Genomic DNA, 19179 nt, shown 5'->3' with positions numbered 1-19179 from the left:
TAATCGGTTGAATGCAAAGGAAACCATGGTTGCTAAGATCCAGCATCGTCGAAACAAATTTTCTTCGTGAAGCATCGTTCTCCATCTGCAATTTTGCAAGCGGCATGTACGTAAGATAATTGATTTATGTATTATTCTTAGTGTCAACAATAGAGAGGTGGACTGCACATAACTCTCTCTAAATTGGCACAGGCTTGAAATAATTTTAAACAGACCTTTTTTTGAAAACCAAACATATCCTTTCATACACAAGAAGAAAATTTTTAGTTAAGATAAAAACGATAGCAAATTTCTTCTTTTAAACGATTAGGTGTATGCTTTAGTTGCATTTTCTAATGAATTTTTTATTAGAATTTTTAACTCAAGCGAATTTTTCTAACATTTACGTGTAATTCAGTAAGTTACCGCCCTATAGCCAGGCCTAAGGCAGAAATACATAAAACACACCGCCAGCTCAGTTAGTTAATGCCGAGGACTCCAGTTTCATGCTCATTAGCACTCATCAGCCCGACATAGCAGTGACTGAGCTGGAGATGGAAAAACCTCTTAAGGAAGCCTAGAGTGCCGAACAAACTGGTAGCTAATATAGAATTAGCACAGACCAGACGAGTGACCGAAGCAATGATTCAGTTCAACTCGAAGATAGAAGGCAAGGCATAGTATTGTGAGAAAGTTATAATAAGCATGAAACGGCAGTCCTCTGCTGGAATGACTGAGCTGGTGGTGTATTTCATTTATTTCTGACTTAGCCCTGGCTATAGGGCGGTTTGGCGGTAACTTACTGAAAATACCATGCCTCGCCTTCAATTTTCGAGTTGATTGCTTCAGTCGTCTGGTCTTTGCTAATTCTATATTAGCTACCAGTTTGTTTGGCACTCTTGGCTTCCTTAAGAGGTTTTCCACCTTCAGCTCAGTCACTCCTATGCCGAGCTGATGAGTACTAATAAGTACGAAACTGCAGTTCTCGGCTGGAATTGACTGAGCTGGCGGTGTATTTCATGTATTTACGTGTAAGTTGAGCGAAGGAGAAACAAATTGTCGATCTCAATTACACATTTTTAATCAATAATTTCGAAACTAAAAAATAAAAAACTAATAAAAAAATAAATAAGTAAAAAAAAGTTAGAAATACATGTTTAACAACAGTTTACAAAGGTACTAATTTTAAACGTTTTCATTTTTCTTCCTCCTGAGAATTATTTTTAGTGTTAGTAGAGTTCTTAATCCAGTCATTAATTTCCTATCCAAAGAATGCTTGAAAGAAGAAAATGTACCTTTCAATCTGCAATTCGAGGCTTCTATCAGACTCTCTAATTTCCCGCCGGGCCTCAACGTGCGTCATGTCAGCGGTGGATTTCCCATTGAGGGAAACCACTCGGTCACCTTCTCTCAATCCTTGCTGTCGACCTTTTGAATTAACCTAAGAGAAAACAGTAAAGATGATTGAATAACATTTCTTTTAAAGCACTTAATAATATAATGCAGGCAGGGGCGCCCCGAATCTAAATTTTTGAGCGGGAGGAAATTCTCAATTTGCCGAATGGAACTCCAGATTTTAACGAATGGAAGAAAATTTTGCCGAATTGAGACAAAATGTGCCGAATAAGGAAATTTTTGAACGATCACAGTGACCTCCCTTGACCTCCCATCGCTTGAATGTAGGGTCCGGCATGTTAACTTCTCGTATATTTGGAGAGGGCGTAGTGTGAATTACGGTAAGCAATGGCTGCGATTCGGGGGCAAGGGGGTGGGGGAAACCACTCCCTCCCACTTTTTATGGTTCATTAATTTATTTCATTTTTGAATTTAGGAACCAAAACTAGAAATTAAAAAAAAAAAGCAGAAATGGCAAAATTTTCAGAAGCAAGCCATAAAACTTTGTTTAATGAAATTATTACCAAGCGTTTGGGACGTCTCAAAATACTTTGGGGGTAAATAATGTATGTCTTGGTGTGTTTCTTCGGGAAAGTTATTATGTACAAAATTGACCAGTATTTTAAGAAATACGCGAGTTAAGTTTTTAGATTTACATCAATTACCACTAATCTGCTTTCAAAACCAGCCCCAGAAAAATGTTGAGCTTTTTTTTTTTTTTTCCTCTCCTTTTTTTTTTTTTTTTTCATTTTTTGCTGCCGCTAAAAATTTTATGGCTTTTATTCCCCCCCCCCCTCCTCCACTTTTCAGTCCCAATCGCCGCTCATGATGGTAGGGATACGGTAGCGGAACTGGTATCGACTGATTGCAGTATATGTGTGGTTTGCAGTAGAAGCGCACTGGCATGGCGTGGTTACTGGCATCGTTATGTGATGTAGAGGGGCATATACGTAATTATGTTTTTTTTTTTTTTTTTGAAAACTACTCAGCAAGACTTTTGCATTCGGTTTCAACCAAAGGTCACGAAAGGTCACTGTGACCTCACAAAACTTTCCTTATTCGGCACATTTTGTCTGACGATTCAGCAAAAATATCATCATTCGGCAAATTTTGAGTTCCATTCGGCAAAACTGTCATCATTCGGCGAAATTTGGAATTCCATTCGGGAAAATTATCATCGCTCTAAAAAAATTTGGAATTGCATTCAACAAATTAAGAATTTCCGCTCACACAAAAATTTAAGTTCGGAGGAACTCTGGTTCCAACCCGGCCGACATGATCATGCTCGGCTGGAGAAACTATCCACATTGTGAATATCAAGTATCACATATATTGATATCTGTCTTTTGATCGTACCACTTCCACCACCGTATCCCCACCACAACTCTCACAACGCCCTCTACAAATACGCGTGGTTAACGTGGTGCCGGACCTTGTGTTATAGTAAATAAGTAGTGCAATCACGTCGTTCAAGATTAGAACTATGAATACGGAATGAAAAGGAAGGAATAGTATTACATAAAGTCTATCAAATACATATTGACCTAAAAAGCCATTAACTTATTTAAACCAGAGCTGTGGAGTTGGGCAGATTTGGGGGGCAGGAATCGGTGTCGGCCATTTTCCTTCTTACACTGTAACAAATTTCGGAAACGTTTCTACATATATCGGAAACGTCTCCGAAATAGTAAGAATCCTTCATCCCAATAGCGAACTCCTCATTATTCAGAAAGCTTTTGTTATTTCAAGAAATCTAGAAGCGGAAGTGAAGCGCAATGCTTCGAAACGTATTTTATCCTTCCAACCAGGGCTGCGGAGTCGGAAGGAAAATGGCCGATTCCGACCCCGACTCCTGGATTTTGAAACGCCCGACTCCGACTCCGACTTCGGATTTTTTTTTAATTTTTTTAATTGTATTTTTTAAACTCCTTCTCTCCACTCAAGGGAAGGGGGAAAACCTCTTAACAGAAATTGAAATATTAATTCCTTTTTATGAAAATTTAGCATTTTGTTTTTTATTGTAAACCCAAGACGTCATACAACGTTAGAAATTCAATTTAAAAATCAAACTTTCCAATAGTTACGAGTTAAAAAGTGAGATGACTTAAAAATCCCTTTTAAAAATTTTGAAAATGATTATCTGTAATTTGCCCCCCTTTAATGTTTAACAAATATATATTGATCAAATCGTGTGCTTTCAATTTTTGAAAGCTGTAACTTGAGAGAAAAAAAACTTTTTTTCTAAATCCAAGTTCTTGAGAGGGAGTGGTTTTCCCCTGGTGACATCCATCTAGTAGATGAGACCCAAAGTTAATTTCAGAGTTTATAAAAAATATAAATACTTTAATTCTGAAAATTTTCACGAATATATTTTAAATTATATTTCATCAATAAAATTTCAACGAAAATAGGGCACATATGCGTCAGGAGCTAATTTTACACAAAACGCGGCGGTATACAAATTTGTACGAATAGCTTTTACTATACCTATATTTCTTCTTCGCTAAATTTTTAATTTAAATTTTATTGGCTGCTTTAGAATTAACCTAAATATGAAGATTTTAAGATTAACTGCAATTCTTGAGTGTTGTAATCAAGAAATTTTTTACACTTATTTTGTTACATACTTTTTAGTGAGAACCAAGCTTACAGAAATAGTCTTAATAAAGAAAAAAACATTAGATTATTTCATCGAATCTTTTGGATTCGTGCTTCGAGCCAGAACTTCTTTGAATTTGCCGATCACACTTAAACGTTTCAACCTTAGCTACAGGCGTCGACTTACTAATTTGTTACGTTTCTTTTACTATTTTAAACTGAGATAGAACAAAACACTATATTTCTATTTTTATTTGAAAGTGATTACTTGAAAATGTTATTCAACAAAACCGTTTGCTGACAGTTGCTATTAGTTAAGTTAAAAAGCAAGCAAACTAGGGGACGGCTACAGAAAGTTCGGTAAGCATTCAAGCTAGCTGATTGCCATAATGGCAGTTATTTTCTCATTAGTATCTTTTTATACATGTAATCGAACCAATTGGTAATCAATTTTTAAAAAATGCAAGGAGAGTCAGTGAAAAGGAAAGAAAAAAAGAAGCCCGGAGTCGGAGTCGGAATGTTTTCCAACGACTCCGACTCCGACTTCTTTATTCCAAAATCAGTCCGACTCCGACTCTTCGACTCCGATTCCGACTCCACAGCCCGGCTTCCAACACTGGCGCCAGTGAGTCGAAAATAACGAGAGCTTATTTTTTCCTTATCTATGGTTGCTGCAGTCAGCAACTGTTTAGCACTGGATTGCTTGTTATTCATGTCTATAGAGTAGTAAATTGTGTCGAAACTAATTTTACGCCTTTGCATTTTGGGCTGCCCTTGATTTTTTAGACGATGTACGCAGCTATTAAGTTAGTTAATAACGATTTGCTTCTTTACAATTTCCGGTGCGACCATGATTACATATATATTGTGTGTTCAAGCGTGAATAGTTTCAACACCCGTTTTTATACTTAATGAAACGAAACCCTTTGGATTACTTATCCAGTTGTAATGGAGGTACTTAGATTTTCTTCCGCTCATGTTCACTTGTAAGTATTAATGAATGTTTTAAAACATGTTATATACATTTATATTTTTGTTGATTTGCATTTGATGAGGCTAAAATTGTAACTGTTTTTGGGTTTATCGAATTAATTTAAAGTTATCCTACATACTATGTGCGCAGTGTACTATTTGTTGTAACCAATTGAAACTGATTAATTACGCAAAAGAAATAAGATTTATATTTGAAAAGCAATCACAGAAAAGTTATTTCGAAATACTTGGATATACATATATTGGTTCAAAAAAAATCAATTGTTTAATTCATTAAAAATATGGTAATGCAAATGTTTTCTAGTATTGTAATATGCTTCACAAAAAATGTGCCAGTATTATTTATCTTTTTTATTATAATTTATTCATTTATTTAAAAATATTTATACCATTAGAAAATGGCCCAGTTATCTATAAGTAAGCAACATAGTTATGCAATTAATTCATGTGCTTATTCATTTTGTTAAATGTGGTTGACAATAAAAAATTCCTTGACATTAGTTGTTCGGTACATAACATTTCCTTCGTGGATATACTAGTTTAATATAGGACAGTCAGGAGGAATGAGTCAGAGGCAAAAATGGAATAGCTGCATTTACAAGCCGAAATAAAAAGAAATATTATTTCATGTCATTGTTTTAAAAGTGATCCTTTTTTAAATACTATGTTATTAATATACAATGTACATATGGGGAGAAGACGAGGGGCGTTCACCACGCAGACTGCCATTGACATTTTCAGGGATTGCTTTTTTTTACGGGGGGGAGGGCGCTTTATAGCATTTATGGGTTCACCATCACTCTTATGGTATGGGGGGGGGGGAATCTCGTATATATGAAATGGAGTAATCATGCAATAGAATTCAATGTTTTAATAAATAAAATATGTAATGCATTTTGCGCACATTGTAAAAATAAAATCAGTAACCTATTTTGATTAAGTATTTATATTTGTGATTAACTGGAAAAGGGCAAGAATAGAAGAATCAGCCCGAATAGTTCCAACAGGAGGACTTGGTGTCATATTTAAATTCACCAATTTCTCTGTTGGCACTTTTCGGTACACTTTGTTCGTCAGAGAAATAGACTTGACGCGACGGGAAGGTAAGTTCTGTCAAATTTTATCCGAAAATAAAAGCTATCAAGTTTGATACAAGATATGTTTTTAAGTTCTGCATTAAAAATACAATATGTTGATAATTTTGTCTTGAAAATATTGAGAGAAAAACTGAAGTTTAAGATTGTTTAACAAACAATCCCACTTTTGAGAAAGTACCCCCCTCCCCTCCCCTGGCGATTTTGTGATTAAGAATGAAACTACTATATTATTTCATAAATTTTCAAAAAATTATAACTGTGCATATGTTATGCTGTTAACCATGCTATTTGTCATTAGAAATTCAGAAAAAAAAAATCCACGAATGATTCTAAAATTGTTTGTTTCATTGCAGTTAGATATGAAAGAACTGAAACTGATATGGTATGCAATACTATAGTAAAGAATTATATTTTAGAAAAAAACACGGAAAAAGGATTCTGAAATTCTCGGAAACGTTTTCGAAACTTTCATGAACCACAGCTGCACGGAATACTCAGAAATATTTCTGGAAATTACGGCAAGAGGATTCCGAAATACTCAGAAACATTGAAAGAGGATTCCGAAATACTCAGACACGTTTCTGGATATTACAGAAAGATAATTCCGAAATACTCAGAAACGTTTTTGAAAATTTCATGAACCGCAGCTGCACGATATACTCAGAAACGTTTCCGAATTTTTTTTACAGTGTAGTCAGCAGCTCTGCCTAGGCAGTTAATATTAAGTTGTAAGTACATAAATAGTTGGTTTTGTTTACTATTAACTTTAACTTTAAAAACATTAATAATTGAAATATTTACGAGTTATTCATGCCACATTTTAAGGTGTAAAAATCTCTTATTTATAGCTTATTTACAAATACAAAAAATACAAATGAAATATGATTTCTTAAAAAATGAAAAAAAAAAAAAATGACAGGACCTTTTTAAATAGTAAACTGACTTTTTAGAAACCCTCAAAACTCATGTAAATTCTCTCTAATTTATTGCTCTGAGCATTAACTTTCTTCTTTTTGATAAACATTATCACCTTCGTATGAGAAAGTATCGTTATTTCCATCGTAAATGTTTCTAATTTGAAAATTTTGGAAAATATTTAACAAGATTTCTCCATCCACTTTCGATTATAACGTGTTAACTGTTGCTGTTGCCGTGCTATAAGCGCGTATAAAAAAATATATATATAATTTAGATGGGGCGAAAAGCATGGAACATGGTCCTAGTCACATCTTTGCTTTTATCCGTTTAAAGGAGGGGTACCCAACCTTTTTCTGCCCAAGGGCAGCACCTCATATTAAAAATATTCTCTCAGGCCAAAACGCATATGTTGTTGTTATCGTGTGCCAGCTAGCTGGTAATTTGGGGTGTGCTGCTCCTCTTTCCCAAATGTACTGTAGTTTAGTGTGAAGTCTGACTTCTACAGTACACACATGCCATAAGGACCCGTCTATAGGGTAGGCAACCATTCACAGCATAACACCACATTCACACAAAGAAAGGACAAGGACAGGAGAGAGAAAGTACGTCCATGCCCGAGCCGGGATTCAAACCCAAACCTTCCTGTCGCAGTCAGACTTTTCTGGCCACTAGACAAAGCAGCAAAACGCATAAAAAATTTCAAAATATTTTTTTTTTCTTTAAACGTGGGAACTGGGAAAATATGGAAAAGGGAAACAAACTACAAACCAATAATAATTGTTGCCATTCCTTGACACTTATTTTATCAACTGCATGTTTTTCAAAGACCAATTTCTGGATATTTGGTACCAAATTTGTGAAATTGTCACTAATCGTGTTTTTAGATTCGTAACATTGAACAAAACAACTGGCCACATGGATTAGCTTCGTGCGTGAAAAGAGAACGTCAGTTTTTTACTTTCGTTATTTGCAGGGGTTAACTTACATGGGAACTCACAGGAGCTCAGGCTCAGCTCTTGCACTTATTTTCAATTTTATCAATTTTAGACAAATTTTTACACATTTGACGGACATTCAGACATTTGCGTATGAAAATGAGATTGGATAACTATAGGGCTCCCGCACTTCTTTCCTCAGAAATTAAACTTTGGTAAAAGAGGCGTATCCCGTTTTTTCAAGCCGACTTTTTAGGTTAAAAAAGTCTTTTACAAGTAAAACACAGTATGAAAAGTAAAAGAAGAGCTTATTGCTTTGAAAAGAGGACGACAATTTTTACTTTCGTTATACGCAGGTGTTAAAGTTTTCACCTCTTGTTTAGTCCCTGGGACAGGTACATTTTTACATATTTGACGGGGTAATTCAGACCATTTGCGTATGAAAATGAGATCGGATAACTGTGGGGCTCCCGCACTTCTTTCCTCAGAAATTTAGCTATGGTCTTTTTAGGTTTAAAAAGTAGTTTTTTACAATAAAAACAAAGTACAAATCACTACATCACAACTTTAAACTTTTCTCTTATTCATTTTTAAAGTGCATACTACACAAACATACTTACTTACAATGTGACGTAAAAGCTGGATTCTCAATGGTTGGCGTTCCATTTCAAGCAAAGCATCAAATCAAACGAATATTTCAAAATGGAATCTTTCATTATCACACATAATACATCGTAACAGACAATTCGGAAAAGAATACTACCTCAAAATCTCCCTTTTCTCTACGATGTTGATACACAGGAAGTATTTGGCGAGCATCCAAACAAAAAATTAGTTATTTCACGTCAATTAAGGTATCGTTATCTTGGCATAAATACAAATCCTCAAACAAAGGGCAGAATTTCTTGAAGGAACTCCTTTCATACTTCGAAGAGGGGAATCTGCTTTGGATTCATCAAGAAGGCAATTAAAAAAGATCAGGATCGGGAAGTCAAGGTTACGGGCACGAAAAGTTAATTATCGCGAAAGTATCCTCGTGACAGGGAACTGGGTGAAGTTCAGAAATTGGAATAGGAAATTGAATCGTAGAAAAAAGTAGTACTTGGGGATGATCTCTTACTAAACTACAGTGGTTCTCACTGCAGCCACCATCTGGGTGAGGACAGCCCCTTTTAGGGATGCGACCAGTGCGCACTCCAACCTATGTGCCTTCGTTTTCTTTAATTAATTTTTTTAGTAGTTTTTAAACCTTCGAACCTGTGCGCCTTCAGTTTTTTTCTTTTGTTTTTCCCCTCGAACCTGAGGGCCTTTATTTTCTTTCGTTATTTATTTTATTTTTATTTATTTATTTATTTTTTGCGCCTCCAAACCTGTGCTCCTTCAGTTTTTTGTTTTGTTTTTGCCCTCGAACCTTTCTTTTCTTTTCTAAAATTTATTTACCTTTATTTTATTTTTATTTTTTTATTTTTTGCGCCCTCAAACCTCTGTTTTTTTTTCTTTTTTCCCCCTCCCCGTCCTTGACCTGTAAGCTTTTTTCTTCCGGCCCTCGATCCTGCGCATTTTTTTTCCGCCCTCAAACCTGTGCATTTTTATTTTTTTTTTGTGCTTTTGAACCTGAGCTCCCTTTGATTGAGCTTGGCGTCCTCTTTTGGAACCCAATCCGAAGCAGGGTTCAACCACAAAAGGATCGGCAAAACACCGTACTTTTTATTATGAATTGCTGAAGTAAAATACTTTATACCAAAACCTTAAGAAGAATAATAGAATGAGAAAGAAGTAATTCACATAGAAGTCTCAAAAAGTAACAAAAAAAGAGCAATTAGCTTCTGAGACACATTCACTGAGTTACCGTGAATAAGCAATACACTGCTCTGTTTATTTCTTGATTATTGAGAAATGAATTCTAATCTTCAAGTTATAAGGAGTGTTAAAATATTTAGAATCCGTTAAAAAGAATCTATTGAACAATTTTGTTATTTATTTCTTAGTGAGCTGTGTTAAATTAAAAGCGAACCATTAAGAAATATTGAATTAAAAATTAAGTTATTCTCGAAAAAAAGTGACCATTCGTCCCATTTTGAACGGGACAGTCCCATTCTCAGATATACTGTCCCGTTAAATCTGCGTGCGCTGAAATGTTCCATTTTCAAAAAAAAAGTAAAATTTTGCAGTAAATTGCGGAAAAATAACCAAAAAGTAAACATTTTAAATCCCCCGATTACAGGAAAAGCCTTTGAAACAAAAGCAAGAATTTTACTTGTTCATATTCCAGAAAAAAAATGGCAACAGATCTTTCGTCTCAATGTTTTCTTCACGCTATAAATTTTAGTAAAAACATTTTTGCGGAAAGCTGGGTTGAAGCACTGAATAATAAGTTGAATGGAGGAAAGCCTTCGAAAAACAGGGATTTTATGTCGAAATCTATGTGTCATAATTAATATATATATAGTTTTTAATTGACATCTCCGCGATGAATTATCGGAGGATTATGTAAAATAGCCAAACATAAAGACGGGAAACTTACGAATCCATCGATACCTGGTTCGATGGTCAGTTCACTGTCGTTCGGGAGAAATAACTTAGGCATATATAGTTACATACATAGGTACATACGCTCAGTTTTTAATTATAAAAATATTCGTCTGGGCCTAATGCACTTGTTACAACTGTATTTTACCTTGCGACAAATAAGGGCATTAGCAAAAAAACGCAACTGCAAACAGGGGTGATCCGAAGTTGGGAGGGCGGAAATTCTGAATGGAACTTTTATTTTCGCAGAATGATGATCATTTGGAAGAATGGAACTGCGAATTTTGTCGAATGATGATAATTTTTCCAAATGGGACTAAAAGGTTTGCCGAATGATGATAATTTTTCCGAATGGAACAAAAAATTTTGCCCAATGAGGATAATTTTGCAGAATCATTAAACAATATTCGCCAAATAAGGATATTTTCGGAAGGTCACAGTAACCTCCCGTGACCCTCTGATTGCAACTTGCAGTTCTTAAAGCAACACTGACTTTAAAAGTTAATTATATGAAATTCAGTAAAAAATTTCATTATTATTTAAAATTAGCACCAAATATATTTAAGCAAAGTTCATTTCTATTAGATAAAAAAATTTCATCACTTCTTCTCTTTTAAGCGTTAGTTCCTGTTTTTGTCTGAAAATTTAAAAAAAAAGCCCCCCTTTTTTTGGAATTCTAGGGTCATAATTTCTTCTATAAAGGCTTTATTTATAGCGATACATACGCAGATGCTTTAAATTGGTACGTGTCCCATTTTGATGGCAGGAAAAATGGTCACCTAGTTATGCACTGTAGAAAACGTTGTAGAACACAGAAAAATAATTATAAAATGCCATTCCTGCAGGGGAGTGCACAGAAGTTTTGGGGCACGCCACACATGACTTCTACGATGACTCCCCCACCATACTGTTTACCCAAACGTCCCTACATATCGCTCATTTTGAAGAAGAGTGCCACAATACGAAGAAAGGAAAGTTTACAGGAGAAGCGTTTGAAGTTGAACTCTTCAGGCACTTTGCATTAAGAAACGCATGCTTGCTTTGCTCTCCAGTGGTTAATATTCGAACAAAAAATCTGTCATTATTTCCCAAAAAAGATAACGTTCTTTGAAGGCCTTTAAGTGGGAAAAAAAGAAGAAAATTCAAAATTTTGTAACTCTTCTTTTAAACGAGCAACACATTTTATACCTCATTTAACAAATCTCGTGCCCCCTTCGGGTTCTGGTCCAAGTCAATAGGTGTTTCTTCTCTCAACCGCCCCCCCCCCCCCTCCTGTGCACGCTTCCTGCTTTCCTAAATTTCTGTGTATCAAAAAAAAAAAAAAATGCCCTTGCCATTACACAAATTTTGGGGAAACAGTTCCGTCATTGAACAAGGAGTGGCGCTAAGTCCGGCAATGTCTCGGTGCTTGGATTACCTCTCAGAACAGTTGTGAAGCACCGCCAGCACAAATTAGTTGGAGAAAAAAAAAGGACGCAAAAGAAGCGGAAAATTTTATTTCGTTTTCCTTTTTCTTAAATAATATAGCCGACTTGTTTTTCCTTCGAGACGAGGTCAAGAGTAACCTGGAAATCATTTTCGAAAATATCATTTCTAAGCTTAGAAAGGGGCGAGGGAGGGGGGGGGGGGATCCGCGAGGGAGTAAGACGCGCTTTTTTCTTCGTCTTTCTTCTCTTCTCTCTCTTTTTTTTTTTGAGCAATCACGAATTGGTTATTGTTCTCACTTGACCGTTTTAGGCATCCGTCCGTCCGTCCTTCGATTTTATTTTTGCCTCCGCCTCCCTCTGCAGCTCCGCCGTCGACCGGCCCCTCCTGATGCTTCTCCTCCAGCTGGGGGGGGCATGCATATCCTACCACACACGCCTACACACATACTCACACACGCCTACTCATAGACACACGCCTGCACACTAGGGTGGTTCGAAAAAATCGATTTTTTCACTTCAGAATCGCGTAACCTCTCAAAAATTGTAGTTTTGTATTCTCAACTGGGGAAAAATTTAAAAAAAAAAAATTGCAAATTGACATCTTCAGTTCGCGCATGAGGCTGAAAGTTTGAAAAACTGGGTTAAAAATTGAAATTTTCAGAAAATAATAAAATTAGTTTTTTTGTATTTTTTCATAAAGCAACAGCCATAAATTGTCAGTGTGTAGTTGAACCTATAAAATATTTTATAGGTTTTAAATAAGTTCTTTAGTTCATGCATATACCTTAGCCTTATTAAGGAGTATGCGCAAACGAAAGATCTTATGTAAATGCTACAAAAAATTTTTAGGTTCAAACTACGCTATATACTGACAATTTATATCTGTTGCTTTACAAAAATCTAAAAAATTTCTTTGATTATAGATAGAAAAATTCAATTTTTAGCATATTATTTCAAACTTTCAGACTCATGAGCGAACTGAAGATGTCAACTTAAAATTTTTCTTTTATTTTTCCCCAATTAAGGATACCAAACTAATACTTTTGAGAGGTAACGCGATTCCGAAATAAAAAAAAATCGATTTTTTCGAACCACCCTACACACGCCTGCTCATACACACACGCTTGCACACACACACACGCCTACACCTACACGCACACACACACACGCCTACACCTACACGCACACACACACGCCTACACCTACACGCACACACACACACACACACACACACACACTCGTGATTGCAAAAAGCATAATTTGAATTCAAGGTTTCTTTCTTTTCTTTCTTTCTTTTCTTTTCTTTTTTTTTTTTTTTTTTTGTGGTTATGGTGGATTGCCTAGTAACTGTACCAGCTAGAAATATCAAAGAAAAACCGAACACTTTCTATAGCTTTGTTCATTGATTCATATATAATACTGCGAAAATGGAAATCAAAACTTTCAATAGAAATCACGCGTGCTGTTGGTAAAAATATGATACCTTCTGTCAAGAGACTGAGCTATATGGTAGCTGATCAGAAAGCAGAAGTATTATGCGTGTGTGTTGAGTAAAGCTCTAGATTAGCTGTCCCAGTCTACAACGGGCAAACATTTCATTAAAAATGTCTACCAAAAATGGCGACCATGTGTTCTTTAGTTGTTAAGAGCCAGTTTTTATAAGAATCAGGCAGGTTAGATAAATGTCATTTTTGATTTCGCTAAAAACTTTACAGTGGCTTCTTTGAATGATTTTTAGAAAACATATATTTTTTCTTTTAATCCAAAAAAATTTTTTGTAACCCACAAAAATTCCGAAAGTTAATCCCAACTTAGGGTTTTTCTCAAACCGACATTTTTTAATATTCAATTATTTTTGCGCATTGAGCATCAGCAAAAGTAATCTTTGTGATTACAACATGATATTTAGTGCCCAAATGAAATATATCGTAAATTTTATGGCTGACCTTCAGTGGACCCTGGTAGGGGTAGCTAAACTGTGCCGAAGAAAGTAAAAATGTGTCATGTTTGAGGCATACTGATTCCGTGCACTGAGATTTAACCAGTTTTTGCGAGCAATATGTGTAGTGTATATTTCAGTGTAGCATTTCATGTATTTCTGCCTTAGCCTTGGCAAATGGGCGGTATCTTACTAAAAAAAAAGAACCTATTACTAAACATTCTCATAACCACAATGCTCTAGTATTACTTTTTTCTAAATACAAAACTAGTCACAACATCTCATTTTCATCAAAATAACTTTGCTGTGCTCTTTCTTAACAACTTAACATTCTCTCCTTTTCATAGCTAAATAACTGAGTAACTGAATCAAAAGAAAAAAAAATTACCAGGAAATATGCGAAATTTAGGTGAAAATTGTGTACACAATATAGTTGAATGAGATCTGGAAGAGCACCAACTCCGACAAGTGTTTTGGCACTCAATTACCTTTCAAAATTGTTTAAAAGTACCGCCAGCACGAATTAGTAGGAGTAAAAATAGAAGTAAACAAAACGGTTAATTTAAAACTTGTTTCCTTGTTTTATTTTATAATAGATAATACAGATTTTATTCAACGAAACAATGGCAAAAGGCTGAGAGGATCCTGGAAGTTATTTTAAGGAATATCAGTAAGAAACATAGAAAAATGGGATATCCGCGTAGCAGTATGAATGGCATCTCCGTTTCGATCAAGTACACCTCTGCACCATTCTTCTCAACAAAACGGTATTTTTTTACAAAATCATTTTAAAAGTCATATTCGAAGAAATTAATTAATTCAGGCTACTGGAAATTCAAAGCCTCCCCAGTCGTGGCAGAGCTAAAAGGGTTCGGAGGGGAAATGACCGATTCCGACACCAGAAATCTTTGAAGTTATCGACACCACCTCCCGACTAAATGCCCGAAAATCAGTTTGGCTCCAACTCCGCAGCAGAACTTAAATTTTTTGGAGGGTGGAAATTCTCAATTTGCCGAATGGAACTTCAAACTTCACCGAATGACAATAATTTTGCCGAATTTAATTCGAAATTTCTGCGAATGATGATAACTTTGCTGAATAGAGCTCCAAATTTCGCCGAATAATGATAACTTTGCTGAATAGAACTTCAAATTTTGGCGAATCTCCAGACAACATTTGCCGAAAGAGGAAATTTTTTGAAGGTCGTGACCTCCCGTAACCTCTCATCGGGTCGCCCTTGCTCCGCAGCGCTGGTTGCTGGTAGACAGTTGTACAAAACGTGTTCATCTCAATACAAATTAATTTTTAGAAAATAAATATGCATTACGCATCATGTACGCTAACGTTAATAGTTTAAACAAAAAGTTGGACTTTAGTAAGGACCTCTTTCAGAAGGTAAATACTATTTTGATCCACCATATTGGTTTTTAGAAAATAAATATGCATTACACATGTACGCTAACGTTAATAGTTAAAACAAAAAGTTGGACTTTAGTAAGGACCTCTTTCAGAAGGTAAATACTATTTTGATCCACCATATTGGTTTTTCAACTTCGATTAAACGGTATATTACCAAAGACCTTGATATTGCGCCCCCCAAATTTGTTACATGACGACGGGTCATTCTTTTCAGCAAACAATCAGAATTTTCCAGCTTTACTATTCTTCACTGCTTGGAAAGCTATCAGTCTATGTAGCTGGAAAACGGTTTCAGCACATTCTTCAAAGCTCCGACCTTTCACCCAAAGATTATCTATCACCGCCTCCACCACAGAAAAATTTGCGTTTCTCCGGAAAAGACCTATCATGTTACCCCCAAAGATTTGTTACCCCTCCCTGAAGAAACCAGAAACTTGACTGCCTTAAAGTCAAGGTGTCTGGAGCTTGTCAATCAAAAGGGATTCGGGAAAGAAATAACGGTCGAGGGATCTGGGATAAAGATTAAAGAGACAGAAAGCGCAAATTTAGTTGTACCAGAGAAAGGACTTGTTTTATATAAGATAGAGGTCCCCATTTTTTTTTTTTTTTCTCTGGTGGGCCACCTACCAAGGAACGTATTGTTAAGAATTACTGTAAATGTACTTATTTTCGCGAACAGTAATTTTCACTAAAATGAAGATATCGGTGATTTTGCGGGCTGAAAATTTTGTAAATTTTATACATAAAAAGTATTTTTTATAAAAAAATATTTCGTAATTTAAATTCTCGCGATTACGACGAGCTCGCGAAAATCGCCCGAGAAAATTTAAAGGCAAAAATTACAATTGAATAAATACCAAAACAATTTATTACTAACATTTCTCATAATCCCAATGCTCTGGTATTCCTTTTTACTAAATACAAAACTAGTCATAATATCTCATTTTCATCAAACTAACTTTTCCGTGCTTAACTATACACTGTCATGATACCCTTTTAATAAATAAATAATCGAGTAACTGAATCAAAAGAAAAAAGAGAATTACCAGGAAATATGCAAAATTTAGGCGCAAATAGTGTAATCTAGTTTCACTCTAGGTTCATTCCATAGAAATGTCAACCTCAGCCTCAGATTGTTTTTTTCGGAAAGCCCTCCATTGTGACCTATCATTTCATTCAGTATACTTTATAGTATATAAATTCAAAAACTCCATTCGGTGTTTTTCTTCTGACTCTCAACGTGCAAGGTTGTAGAAAAGGCTTACTACCAAGCGGAACGACCTTGAGGGTCACGGGTTTAGACAAAATCTTAGATATAGGTCAATTTCCGATAGGTATGAGCCCAGGTAAAGCGGCATAGGCCCTATCTTGACTGCAACGGGTTCAAAGTTGCTAATTTGGACCTAGAATTGCAATGGAGCTTCTTTTAAAATTACCATTTTAACCCCTTTTTTGCTCTTGTACCGCAGTATGAGAGCCATTTGCATGCACTTACCTTTGAATTAATTACGTTGAATACTAATTTTTAATAAGTGGTTCTCAAATTTAAATTGGACACTACTTTTAATTTCAATAACTTGAATGCAAAAATAACTTTGTTTCAGAATATTTATCGTTTGCAAATTAAATTATTATTTTTTTTTCGTTTTATATTAATTCGCAACTTTAATTAACTATAGGGGGCGCTGCAGCCACTGTCTAATGGCGGATGAAAAAGGTAAAACAAACGCATGCCGTAACTTATAACTTACTTTGACGCTTAGTAAATGACAGTATTTTTTCATCTTGTTTGTGGAAAGCTTTGTTTTCTATTTTTCTGAAATTACATTACACCACAAACTATCTGAAGCCTGCAGTTTACCCCCACAAAAAACGCGTGGAATGGAATGTTTTACCTTTTTCTTTAGTATTGTTACAAATTCTGTAAATAGTAATTATTGTAGTAACGTAAACTGTAAATAGTTTCCCGTAATGAATATACAGCCCCTATACATTCGGCTGAAGTATACGATACCCCTATTATTTTTTTTCATTGATAAAATTTGTGAATGAAATAAGAAAGTGTAGAACGGTGTAGCATTTTCTGGAATAGTTGAGAGGTCTCTTTCGGAGTGTATAAAAAGCCGTTATGCATGATAAAGAGTTTAGTTTCGATTGAGAATTTGTACTGAGAGTGTATTAGCTCTGTTTATTGTGAGGCATTTCGTTGTGTTGTTTTTCGTATTTAGAAGTAAACACGTGTGTAACCGTTGAGTTTACGGTGTTGTGTGATATTTGCTTAATTGTTGATGATTAATTTAGCAGTTGTTGACGATCTTTCCTGTACATAGTGTAAATAAATTTCCTGTGGTTTTTAATCAAGAAATGTGTCGTCCTTTCAAGAAGGTTGGAAGCCGCACCGGATCCGTTACAATTTTCGCCCAACGTGGGGCTACTTTAGGACTTTCTTGGATAAGTGTGACTTTGGACATTTTTTCATAAAGATTTTTTAAATTTGGACTTTAATTTGATGGTGATTACTCGCGCAATGGATGAACAATTAAAACAACTTCTTGACGCAATCAACTCTGTGAAAGTGAATTGGCGGCTAATCAAGACCAATTAAAAAGTGATTTGACTGCAAGTTTTACTGCAAATCAAGAACAATTAAAAAATGACATTGCGGCTAATCAAGAACAATTGAAAAATGAATTGGCGGCTAATCAAAAACAATTGAAAAGTGATTTAATGGTGCTGAAAAATGATTTAGCTTCTAACCAAGAGGAAATTAAAAACGACCTTACTTCGGTAAAGACTGATGGAAAATAAATTTAATGAGATAGAGCATCGAGTTGATGCTTTTGATGAAAAATTAGAAACAGTAGAAAACCGTATCGCAACAGTTGAAAATCATGTGTATGAGAAAATTAAAAACATGGAAAGGAGATTGGCGACCGCGGAAAGCAGCTCTGTACAGTTTGGCGCTCCCACATCGGTTGCTCGACCGTCCATTAAACTTGCCACATTTGATGGAAAACTTCGTGGCAGGTTTACAAAACTCAATTCATGATAGTGGCGGAAGCGAACGGATGGGACTCTGCTACCAAGGTCTGCCATCTTGCAGCATCCCTGAGAGGTGACGCAGCGGACATTCTTCAGACCCTTCCGGACAGCCAGCGCCTGGATTTCGCCGCCCTCACATCTGCGTTGGAGCTTCGCTTCGGTGAGAAGTGCCAGAAAGATTTCATCCGACTCTAGTTGAAGTACCGTTTCCAGAAAACCGGGGAAATCCTGCAAGAGCTAGCGGCGGACGTAGAGAGAATGTCTCATCTTGCTTTTTGCGACTGTCCTACGGATGTTCGAGACAACTTGGCACTCAACTACTTCATCGACGGAGTTCGGAATCCTGAAATCCAGAAAGCCCTCCGGATGGCGGATGTAAACGAACTGAAATCTGCTTTGGTGTATGCGATGAGATACGAGGCCGCCCAAGGAGCAACCCGTGTGGATCGCCATCCCATCCGGACTCTGGAAGCTGATGAGTCTGATTCCAGGAAGACCCATCTCGCTGAACTTGAGAGACAACTCGGTGACTTGGCAAGACATCTGAACAGCATAACAGCCCAAAAGAAACAAGAGCAGAATTGCTGGAAATGCGGTAGTGAAGGGCACCTGCGAAGGAGTTGTCCGGCTCGCCAAGCAACGCGAGGGAAGGAAATCACCTCCACCAGAGCTTTCCAGATTTCATCAACGAGTGGCGGCAGTAATGGACTGTTTGTTTACGCATATGTAAACGGGTTTCTCTGTGAACTGATTATTGACACTGGAGTCAATGTTACAATCATTAGAACAGATGTGGCTCGTCAATTTGGACTCAACATTCTATGGACGCCGCCCTGCGTTACCCTCCAAACTATGACAGGTGACAAGATCGAGATTGAAGGTAAAGTGAACTTAGAAATTGTGTTTGG

The 19179-nt window shown here is 36.1% G+C and overlaps 1 protein-coding gene across 1 annotated transcript in view; it reads right to left on the bottom strand.

Annotated features, from left to right (window-relative positions):
• LOC129226849 (LIM domain-binding protein 3-like) overlaps nucleotides 1-19179 on the bottom strand; it is a 226977-nt gene that overhangs the window by 27335 nt on the left and 180463 nt on the right. The window contains exon 2 of the mRNA XM_054861478.1: nucleotides 1275-1420. Within this exon, the coding sequence (XP_054717453.1) occupies nucleotides 1275-1420 (146 nt within the window). The remainder of the gene's footprint in view (nucleotides 1-1274; nucleotides 1421-19179) is intronic.

This window comes from Uloborus diversus, chromosome 7 (assembly GCF_026930045.1).
Source record: "Uloborus diversus isolate 005 chromosome 7, Udiv.v.3.1, whole genome shotgun sequence".
Classification (NCBI taxonomy): domain Eukaryota; kingdom Metazoa; phylum Arthropoda; class Arachnida; order Araneae; family Uloboridae; genus Uloborus; species Uloborus diversus.
This window is presented reverse-complemented; position numbering and strand designations above follow the sequence as displayed.